We start from the raw sequence: 11160 nt of genomic DNA, 5'->3' as shown, positions 1-11160 counted from the left end.
AAGCCAAGGCTGCAAGGTACACTGTACCCCCTTACTGGCACAAAGCTGGGCCTGGGTGAACGTGCACCCTCCCAGAGGAGAGGCCTCCAGAGGCCTGAAGTTCCTCCTCTCATTCTGCATGCACTTCCTGAGGCTGAGCTGCTCACAGTCAAGCTGGGGTCTTCTAGCACCATCCAGCAGTTTCTCAAGATGAGTCTCAGATCACAGTACAGGAGAACAATGGGCTACTTGTTAAAATACTAATTCATGGGCCCCACCCCAGAGCTACTGAAGCCAAAGCCTGAGGGTAAAGCCCAAGCTTCTTACCAAGCTCTTTGGGTGGTAAAAAGTGCCTGAAGAAAGGACTCTTTTCTGGATGCAGTGGCCCAAGGACAGGACATAGGCAGGCAGACACAGTGCCCTGTGTCTCAAGACACCTGTTTATTGGGGACACAACTCTGCGACAGGGATGACAGGAATCGTACCAAAAATAGCGACGTCTACAGGGCCCCTGAAGGGGCTAGAAGGGTGCAGTGCCCCCCACCCCCACCCATTGTACAAAAATAAACTCTCACGCCTATGGACCAGCAAAGACTGGCAGAGCTGCCCCTCAGCAGGAACACTCCTCTCTGCCAGCCCTGGGACCCCGTTCTTTGATCCTCACCCCTGCCACTGCTAAGGCACTGTGACTCTCCCGTGGGCTGGGTGGGTGTCGCCCGCCCACCCTCCTCACGCTCTCTGCCCCTCCACCTCTGGTCCGCCCGGGGCTGGGATATGGGTCCCATGCTGCCCCCTGCTGGCTGCTCTACCCAACTACCTCTACCGCTGCCCCGCTCCGGCGGGGTAAACTAAGCTAACGGCCCCCTAAGAGGGCTCCCTACCTTTCTTGGCCCCCTAGCCCAGCCTCTCCGGATCTCAACAGCCCGGGGCCCTCCTCCCCTTCCTGCGGAGGAGTGGGAGGGGTCTCTCCTGACGGTGCTCGGGCATAGGGCGGGGATGCATCGGCCTGGGGCGGCCTGCGGCCCCGAGCCCTGCGGCTGTGGTGCACCTGTAGGTGCAAGGCCATGAGCTCGGGGGCTCCCGTGGCGAAGGGACAGAAGAGGCATCGGTGGAGGGCACCCCCTGGCCCAGCCTCGCCTCCTGGGCCTGCCCGCAGGGACAGGTCCAGGGGCTCGGCCTCACCGCCTCGCCCGTTGCGCAGGGTCCTCCCGGGGCTGGCGGGCTTCCGACGGGACCCCGGCGCGCCGCCACTCGCGGGAGGCCGGGGGCTCGCTCTGCCCTCTACCCAGGTCGCAGGCTGCGGAGCCGCCTTGGCTCCGGACGACTGGCCCGAACCCCGCTGGGAAGGGGGCGGCGGCTCCGGGGGTGGCCCGGGGCCGGCTCCGCTCTTCTGCTCCCGGTGGTGGCGCTGCAGGTGATACTTGAGCGAGCCGGACTGGGTGCCCGCGTAGTCGCAGTGCGGACACTTGTAGGGGCGCTCGCCTGGAAAGGAGGGGTGCGATAATGCCAGAGTCACGATCACTGCCCGCCCCTGCCCGCATTTCACTCCATGTACAAGCTTTGGGCAAGGAAAAAAAACCACTGCCGCACCCACCCTTCTGATTTTAATTAAGAGGTGTTTCTCAGAGCTCTCACCCGCACCCCGCACCCCGCTTCCTGACCTCAGCCCCCCCCCCCATCCCGGAGGTTGCCCCCCTCACCTGTGTGCACGCGCAGGTGCACTTTGAGGTGGTGCGCTGAGCGGAAGGATTTTCCACAAAAGGGGCAATCCTTGCCGGTGGCCCCCCGGCCCCCTTCAGGCCGGGCCCCTCCAACTAACAGACCATTCTCTTCTGCAATACACGCATTAAAAGAAGTCAGAAGGACCCGTTGCCCTAACTCTATTAGGTCCATGTGCCCCCATACCACCCACAGAACTGCTTCCCCTCCCAGCCCAGGAGGAAACAAAACGTTTGCGGGAACCTGAGAGGTTCGACTTGCTCTGAGTTGGACTGTGCCCTCAAAGAGTAGTAAAGCCTCTAAGGGAGGAAAACCGAGAAGAGGCAGGTCCTTTTTAAAAGGAGCGGGCAGGAGGGCAGTGGTGGCGTCAGAGTGGGCCACAATGTGGAACACCTTAGAGGAGATCCTTACGTACCCTGCGTGGCGGTGGACCTCGCCTGGGCCCCCGCGGCAGGCGCAGAGTGCCCTGGGGCCTCGCCTGGGCGCGAGGGCAGGGAAGCCAGAGGGCCCACCGCCCTGCTCCGGGCCCAGGTCTCTTCCTCTGCCTCCACCACCTCCTCTTCCTCGTCTGGCTCCTCAGCGCGGTGCCGGCGAGCCCGGGCTGGGAGAGCAGAGGGCAGCGGGCGGAAGCTTCCAAAGCTGCGGCCAGCCCCAGGCTCAGCGCCCTCACCATTGGGCCGCGCCTCGCCAGCTCGTAGGCTCAGGTAGCCCAGGAGGCTCGGAGGCTCACGGCGCTCAGCGGGGGTGGGCGCTGGGGCCAAGAGGAGCGCAGGGCCCAGAGGCTCATAGGCAAGTAGGCCCAGGTCAGGAGGCTGGGGGGCCCGGGCAGGCCCGGAACCAGGCCCCGGAGCACGCAGTGGGCCCAGCTTGCTGGCGTGCACTTTCATGTGGTTCTTTAGGAACCAGGGCTCCTTGAAGCAGCGGCCACAAACAGGACATGCATGATCGAAGGAGGCCTTGTGCTTGCGCATGTGACCCTTGAGAAACCAGGACTGCGTAAAGCTCTGGCCACACACTTGACAGCGGAACTCTGGAGGCGCTGGGGGCTCCTCGGGAGCAGCAGGAGCGGGGGCGGGGGTTGCCTCACTTTCAGGCTCTGGCTCTGGCTCGGGGACCGATCTAGGTTCAGACTGGGGTGGAGGTTGAGGCTGGGGCGCAGCCGAGGTGGCCGCCAGGGGGCGCTCGGGAGCTCCGTGGGCCGTCAGGCTGTGGTGCAGCAGCTCCTCCTCCTGGCTGGAGCCGAAACTGCACAGGCCGCACTTCCAGGGCCTGTGCAGAATGTGCAGGTGGCGTTCGCGCTCCGCCGCGGTGCGAAATTTGCCTTTGCAGAAGGGGCAACGGAAGGCGGACGACGAAGAAGCCTGGGGCCGCGGCAGGCCCTCGGTGGCAGGGGTGGCCTGCAGGCCCCCTGAACTTCGAGGTCTCCCCAGCCGGGCCTCCCGCAGTAGAGCTCGCTCCTCCAACTCCAGCAACAGGCGCGCTGCGGGGCTTCGCGGGCGCTCGGGCTGATGCGTGCGCAGGTGTGAGCGCAGCAGCGCCCGCTGCGCAGCACGGTGGCCACAGTGCGGGCACTGGAAGGCCTGGGCGCCTGGGTGCGCCCGCAGGTGCAAAGCCAGGATAGAGTTGAAGCGGAAGCGCTTCCCGCATACAGGGCAGGGGAAGCGCCGTTCGCCTGCGCGACTCTCAGACCAGCCCACTGCTCCCATCCCTGGAGACCCGGCGCTCACGCCTGGCCCGTTGGAGTAGCGCTGCAGATCCAGTTCGCCGTCGAAAGCCGGGGGCGACGGCGCTAGGTGGCCGACCGGGGCGCGGGGACGTGAGCCCTGTGGGGAAAGATGTGAACAGAGCGAAGGGTGGAGAAGGGAGAGCTGTGGGGGAGACATGGACACGGAGAGCCAGAGGAACCCAAGAGAGGGTGGGTCGGGGCCTGAACCAAGAACACCGGGGGCCCCTCCCACTCACCTCGAGGAAGTTGGGGGATGAATGGGAACTGAGCTTTGGGGACCACGGAAATAATGGGAGGCCAGAGAGACAGAAAGAGAGGTAAGGGAGGGGAGGAAGTATAGTTGCAGGTACTTGTAGGTTCAGGCCAGAGCCTCACTCACCTCCATGGACCCCCTTCACATTCTTTGGTTCTGAGGAGTGTACGGAAGAGGAGGGGGAAAAGCTGCTAGTGAAGGCAACAGGTGCTGAAGAGCTAAAGCAAGAGAGACAGATTTGGAGCAAAGGATGAGCCCTGATTTTCAGCAGTGGAAAAAGTCACCCCTAACCCGAGTCTCTTCCGGAGAGCCCCAAACTCTTAGCACCCTGGAATCTATCCCTTCTCCTTCCTGCCTTACATCCTGAGACAGGAGGAGGCTACTGTCTTCAAAACTTGTACTACTTTATTTGTCCACAAGGCTCCCTGATAACCCAGATTTCTTCCCCCCAAATTTTTCATTTTAAATGCCTTATGCAGAACCACCATCACCACCAACACCACCACGCCCCCCACCCACGTCTCCGCCACCCTGCTGGTGGAAGAGACCATCACAGTATACTCTTCTCTCATTTAGACTGGGCTGTGCAGTGGGAAAAGCAAACGGGGTCGGCTTGCCATGCTCCTCAGCTATCCAAGTGGGACCAGTTGCTCTCAGACCCCTAACTGACCAGCCAGCCAAACATTCTTCCAGGCTCCATAGTTCTTCCTTCTGCCTTTACCCTGTCTTTCTGTCTTTCCCCCTCATTCTTCCTCCCTCCGCCTGGATTCCTGATCCATTCATTTCCATTCATTACAGAGACTCATTCATGCATGGGAGAGAAACACCTCCCAGCAGCAGAGTCTGGAGACAGACAGAGGGGGAGGGGCATGAAGGGGGAGAGAGCCAGAGGGAAAGGGAATGAAGAGAGAGTTGGGGGAGGAGTGGAAGTTAAGGGGCGCTGCTGGCCTTGGGAAGGGGTTAAAAACTGCAAATACCAGATAGAATTCATCCCCTCGTTTCAAACCTTGGAGCCTGCAGTTTGATGGGGCATCTCAGCCCCTTTGTCCAGGGCTGTTCCGAGGCAGGCTTTCCTCCTCTCTGCAGGGGAGAGGCTCCCTCACACAAGAGGAGGATTACACTGGCTCTGAGCTCAAGAGGCTGGAGTGAGGGACGGGGGGCGGGGCTGGGCCATCTGCACAGATAGGGGCTCAGCACATGCTCTGAGCTGAAAAGGGTTAAAATTCTCCAGGCTAAAATTCCCTGAGCCTGGGATGTGCAAAGCTCCAGTTCTGAGGAAGGAGAAGAGCATTGAGAGGAAGAGGACTTGGGGGTGGGGGTGGGGGGTGAGGATCTCCTGATTCTAAGCTGCAGAGGAGGTTAGCAGGACTTAGAAGCAACCCCAGAATTAAGATTCATGGAAATAGACCTAGGAGAATGACCAGAAGTCATCTAGTCTATCTTTCTTGCTTCCATATACAACTGTATGTGGTCAAAGCTAGACAAATGTGGACCTTACCTGATTTTTTTTTTTTTTTTGGCCTGAGACAGAAAGAATGTTTGAGGTATAAAGAACCTGCTTACAATAGGTATTGTGAAACTGAAATAGGTTACTGAGAAAGAAAAGGATTCAGCATTATTTTGCTTAAGGAATTTTAACAGAAGAGAACTGAGCTAGGGTCAGCCCTGCAAAGAAAAAAGGCTCTGGAGACCTAACGGTGCTTTAATTTTTGACGTTTAGTAGATGGGACAAGACTCTGTGAAGGGTCAGGTACCTGTTACATGTGGAATCTGGGTGATGGGAATTTTATTAACAGGAAATTAATTAACAAAATGTCTTTGTCCAAGGTCACTAAACAACCTCAACCACAACTTTTAATATCTTTATTTCTGCAGCTCCAAATTAAGGCATCCACTCTCATCTTCTGGATCCTCCAAATAAGCCCCTTTCCTGAGACCAAGAGCCTTGTTGAGTTCACTAAGTAATATAATGAAAGATGAATTAGTGTAGGACTGAAGGGTACAAGACTATTGTGGGCCCAGTCAGATCATTAATAGCCCTGCAACCTTCAGTAAATCACTTAACTTCCCAGTTTACTCATCTGTAAAATAAGGGGATTAGACTAATTTATACTGATGGTCCCCTCCAGTTCAAAAGTTTTGTGGTTCTGAGTCATAGGACTCTTCTGGACCTCAGAGAGATGTTGAAACAAATGGTCATTCCTTCAGTACCATGGAGAGTGCAGTGGGCTACCAGAGGAGCCTCTTTGGCCACCTCCATACCATAGAGCAATGAAGTGCTAGAGGGGCCACATTTGCCATTTTAGCACCTCACATAAGGCAATGAGAAAAGCCAGAGGATTTTTAAAAATTCTTATCTGGAAACCATAGAGGGGGGAAAAACCAGTGGTACCAGAGGGATTATTTTGGCCTTTTGGATGTCACTGAAAATAGACAGATGTAACAGAAAATAGATGTAACTAGAAGAATTTTAATTAGCTATAAGCAGTGTTCTGACAGTTACAGTTTGTACATCCTGGAATGAGTTACTGAGGCATCATATTTGGGTCCATCACATTCTGTTGCTCTCCTGGGGATTCCCGGAACATCCTGGTGTACAGCCAATCTGGTATATTCAGAGGAAGCAGATGGTGGGGGAGGAGGGGGAGGAGGCTGGGAATACTGCATGGTCATAGCTGACTAACCTATGGGCACATACTCTGATTCTGAGAAGATTCTAGGGCCCTTAAAAGTGCCTATAGGATAGTAAACAAAATACCTCCTGGGAGACTGATCTCATACCAAGGCAAGTAGAGTAGGAATTGGGCAAAGCTTCCTCCCCAAAACAAAACAAAAACACTGCTTTCCACATAGCAGTTTTCCAGGACGGAAATGCAGTGATATACAAGAAGGCTCAAAGTGAAGCTGAATTCCCAGCAGGGAAAGTTTCCCCAGAGGGTAGCCTCAAATCAACAAAACCCACTGAGAGACCCTCCTAGGCTCAGGCAAGATCTCCAGAATCATCTCCTCACCAAAGAGGTCCCAAGAACCTGATCCCACAAGTTTTTCTCAGTAGGAGAAAGCACTGACAGAGCCCCAGAGCCCCAGATTTTATGAAATGACCTGGAACCCAGATCATGCATGCATTGCCCGTGGGCAATAATCAGAGTTTTCTATAGTCAGGTCCTAAACACCAACCACGAGACTTAGCCAGGCAGTAGCACTGACCTACTTCCCACCCTCAGTGGGAATCAAGGGTTATTTTGCCCTTATTTGGGTTCTACAGGGATGTAGGGCCAGGGATAGGGATCCAAAATCTTTCCAAAGCAATAGGCCAATTCCTTTTATGTGCTAGGAGACCTGGTGGGAAAGGGGGTGTGGACCATCAAGGGTTGGTGAGAAGACTCTTAGAAACAACAGGGACAAGTACATAGATGTATCTGCTGTCTGGAGGACCATCAAGATTCTCTCTCAAACTTTGTGTTTCAAAAGCTTTTAGGGTCAAAGTGTAAGGGGCAATGGCCAGGACTTGAAGTATAGGGCCTGAAGGACAGTGACTAGATCTCTGTCTCTGGTTATCTCTAATACTTGATGTTTTCCCCCTCTGAGAATTTTTACGCCTTCCAAGTCCTCTAACATTATGATTAATGCTGTACTAGATGGAGTTGAAAGGGAACTCCTTAGGTGGTCTAGAGTCAAGACCACCTTTAACACATGGACACGCCACTAGTTCACTTTTATGGCCTCCTTTCCATGGTCCTCTGAACTGCACTGCTCAGGTGGCTCCCCCAAAACTGACCTAATAGCACAGCCTGCCCACCTTTTAGATTGAGTTCTTGGTAAAGCCTCCTTCCTTCCATCCTCACTACCCTGAGTGGGGGTTATAGTCCGCAAATGGACAGCAAGAGGTGAGAGGGAAGTACACCTGCTCACCTACAGCCACCCCACCATGGTGAATCTTATCCCAGAGGCATGTCCCAAGTTGACCCCTCTTCTGAAAGTTCCGAAGAACCTGGATCTGGGGGAGCGGCATGCAGCCAGCCCTAAGCCCCCTTAGCTGGAGCTGACCCTAGAAAGGTCAGAGTCTCAGCATCCATATGAACCTCAGTTCTCAGATTAGGGGGTAGGGAGTGGGTAGGAAAGCCTCTGGGAAAATCTCCTTCCCAGAAGTAGGTTGGCAAGTAGGGCAAGACCTTTGATCTTGCACAAGAGGTTCTTCTAGCAGCACCCCTGGCCCCTCCCGGGGAAGATAAACCAGAAGGATGATGGGGGACAGGGTTGGGAGACTGGGAGGCCAAGGCTCAGCTACCCGGGCCCGGAGAACAAAAGCTGAGTTGCAGCCGCCTCCGCCGCTGCCGCCGGCCGAGCTCTTTGTGACACTTTGTTTGGGACGCAGAGAGGGAAGCACCCCCCCATCCTCTCCCCTCCCCCATCCCCCGCTCCCGGAGAGTTTGGGTCCCTTCCCCCTCCTCCTCCATCAGCCCTACCTGGGCCGGGGGGCACTCATCCACTCTGGTTCCCAGTTCGGCCGCCCGGCACCCCCAGGCCCCTCGCGCCCTGCCTTCGGGCCCCTACAAAGACGACCGCCCCCCCCACCCCCGCTGGCCTTTCCCCTTTGGTGTCCGCTTTCCCGACTCCCCCACCTACCCCCCCTCCTTCGAGGCCCCCCTAGCTCTCAGGCTTCCGTGGCCGCCGCCCCCACCCCGCCCCCCCAGGAGCTCTGGGCGAAGTTTGCTTGGGGCCGAGCCGGCGCCCCTCCCCCGCCCCCGCCCCCTGCACCTGCTCCGAGCCGGGCGCGCGTAGCGGGGGCCCCCCCCCTCCGGGAGGGGGGGCGGGGGCCGGGGGCGGGGGCCGGGTGGCGGAGGGGGGGCCGGGAGTGGGGGGAGCGGCTACTCACGAGCCCCGGGCGGGCGGCGGCGGAGCGGGCGGCGGCGGCGGCGGCGGCGGGCGGCGGGCCGGCGGCGCGGGCGTCAGCGTTACGTGGGGCCGGGGGAGATGCGCCGGGCCCCGGCCCCCCCGCCCCCGGCCCGGCCCCCCCCCCCCCCCCGGTCCCCCGCCCCCGGCCCCGGCCCGCATTGTGTGCGGCGGGAGGCGGCCCGGCCATTAGCATGCGGGGGGCGGCGCGGCGGGGCTGGGAGCCGCACGGGAGCGGGAGCGGGAGCGGGGCTCTGGCTCCGGGGACAGGGAGCAGGGGACCCCGGGAGCCGCGAGAGGCGGCCGCCAGGGGCGGGGTGCGGGCCGTTTGGAGACTGGGGGCGCTGTCGGAGGAGGGGGGGGGAACGGGGGTGGGGCGCACGGATGATTCCAACAGGAGACTGGAAGAGATTTTGAAAGGTCATCTCGTCCTTCCCCCAGCCTCCAAGCAGGACTGCCCCTCCCACCCTAAACCCGGACATACCAGGGAAGGAGCTGGCTCTGCCGCTCTTTCTGCCCCAACATGCACAGACTCGGGAAGTTCTTCCTGGGGTTTTATCTCAAAGCCTCTCCCTTACAATTTCTGTCTCTCTTTTGGGGGAGGAGGAGGGGCGATTATAGAGATAGTTAATGTCGGCCGTGTAAGAAACATTAAAGTTACTCTTCGGTCCTTTCTGTTCTTGATAAACAATTCCTGCTCCTTCCTCTCGAATTCTATTTTTCCATTCCTTAAGTTACTTTAATGGCTCTTCAATACAACAAATATTTACTGAGTGCTTACTGAGTACCAAGCACTACGCTCAGGGCCGTGGGGGATGAACACAGCAGGGGAATGTGGTACTCTCCCTCGAGGAGATTGTAATCTAGACAGGGACTACAAATTTGTAAATTGGACACTTAGATTTGATCAATATTTCACTGAACGCCTGATCACATATTTAATAGTATACAATCCTTCCAATAACACTTCTATAATTAGTCTGCATTTACCGGTAAGGAAAACAAGGCTAGTAGTCTCTTTTCACTGGCCTACCAGTTAAGGGAAACTCAGTGCAAGCCTAACATCTCACATTCTGTCAGGCCATCGCCACAAAATAAAATTAATATACGTAAGGATAGAGGAGAGAGTAGACACAGCAGTTCTCAGGATTCCTTTCAATGTGATTCTCACTGCCCAGGAAAGAAGAGGGGGCACAGTGCTCCAGTGAGTTGGCACAGCACTGAGCAGGGCAGAAGTGGCTCACATAGAAGGCCACTTGCCCCCCAGGACCCTGCCTCCTAGTTCTAACTCCTGGGGTCTTCTGGCTCAGTCTTCTGTCATCAATTAATAATAGCGACTCACATTTATTGAGTGTGTATGAGCCAGGTGCTGAACTGAATTGGTTCATATGCATTTTCTCTTTTAATACTTAAGGCAACCCCTTCAGATTGGTATTAATTTGCCTTTAATGATAAGAAAACAGAGATTAAGTAACTTGCCCAAGGTCACCTGGATTGCTCTGGGATTTGAACATAGATCTGGTTACCTCCAGAAGTCAGGCTTGCACCAAGGTGGGCTTTTCCTATTTTTGATCTACAGAATATATATTTGGGCCAAGGTGATGCTGCTTCTTTATTGCTGTTCAGTAGCTAAGTCGTGTGCGACTCTTTGCAACCCAAGTGCTGTAATATATGGGCATCAGGTATATCAGTATAAATTAATCAGCATCATTAATGGTTATTATGTACCCACCCTGAGTCAACAACCCTTCCCAGTCATATTACTGTCCCCCTTTTAATCACTCAGTTTCAACAAACTGAGGTTCAAATTGGTAGAATAATGTATCCAAGGCCACACAGCTGGGAAAGTGTCAGAGCTTGCCTGGCTTCAAGGCAACTTCTGTCCCTCAAAAATATTAATTGTTGCAATAGTGTCCTTTCCAAGACTGACCATTTAAGGACCATCTTCTAACATGTCTAACTACAGGTTATCACTGAGTCAAAAACAATCCCTACTATAAATAGAGCTCTCCATCCACTTAGTCAGTGCCCAATCCAGAGTAAATCCTTCAAGAAAGGAATGAGAGAGGAGAAATTGTCCAGAAAGTGAGAGATAAGAAGCCAGGTCTTGGCTGGTCTTGGGACAAATCTTCAAGTGGTAATGATGGGACTAATCCAGAGAGTGAGGTGGGATTTCCCTATGGAATGGCAAGTAAGTTAAGGAGGAAGCCCCCTAAAAAAAGGAAAAAAAATTAGGTGGAAATGGGACATTAGAGCCCAGGGTGATAGTATCCATGTGGATAAGGTGAGTGATCAGAAGAGGCACAAAGGATGGGCAGAGACGGGGTCAACAGGAAATGGGAACAGAATGAGATAGGGCGAGGTGTCTTGTAGAGTGAACTGAGGCTGGTGTCTACCCACCGCCACTCCCTGGATCCATAAGCCCTCATAGGGACCTTTGCCCCACCACACCTCAGCCCTGATAGCCTGTCTCTGCCAGGACAAGTTTGTCATCTGCTCTGAGCTACCAGGGGCCCTGCCAGGAGCTCCAGGCCCGACTGGGACCCATCCCTTTGGAGCAGCTGCTTCAAGACTAGGTAGGTGTAAGGAC

General features: G+C 55.7%; 2 protein-coding genes across 7 annotated transcripts in view; one reads left to right on the top strand and one right to left on the bottom strand.

Annotated features, from left to right (window-relative positions):
• Positions 1–393: 393 nt before the first annotated feature.
• The window catches only part of ZNF219 (zinc finger protein 219), a 14407-nt gene continuing 3640 nt past the window's right edge, over positions 394–11160 (bottom strand). For 3 of the 6 annotated variants that reach the window (XM_061430569.1, XM_061430573.1, XM_061430570.1), the window contains 4 exons: positions 3804–3895; positions 2114–3521; positions 1680–1811; positions 394–1461 (listed from right to left, as the gene is read on the bottom strand). In XM_061430569.1, coding sequence (XP_061286553.1) covers positions 857–1461; positions 1680–1811; positions 2114–3521; positions 3804–3809 — 2151 coding nt within the window. In that variant the 5' untranslated portion in view covers positions 3810–3895 and the 3' untranslated portion in view covers positions 394–856. Of the gene's footprint in view, positions 1462–1679; positions 1812–2113; positions 3522–3803; positions 3896–8143; positions 8226–8553; positions 8638–9054; positions 9144–11160 lie in introns of those variants that run through there. The other 3 variants (XM_061430572.1, XM_061430568.1, XM_061430571.1) reach the window with 3 other exon arrangements.
• TMEM253 (transmembrane protein 253) overlaps positions 9232–11160 on the top strand; it is a 22667-nt gene continuing 20738 nt past the window's right edge. The window contains exon 1 of the mRNA XM_061430584.1: positions 9232–11146. The gene's annotated coding sequence lies outside the window, so the exon portion shown is untranslated. The remainder of the gene's footprint in view (positions 11147–11160) is intronic.

The sequence above is a fragment of the Bos javanicus genome, chromosome 10 (genome assembly GCF_032452875.1).
Source record: "Bos javanicus breed banteng chromosome 10, ARS-OSU_banteng_1.0, whole genome shotgun sequence".
Classification (NCBI taxonomy): Eukaryota; Metazoa; Chordata; class Mammalia; order Artiodactyla; family Bovidae; genus Bos; species Bos javanicus.
Note: the sequence above shows the minus strand (reverse complement) of the source record. Positions and strands in the feature narration are given on the sequence as shown.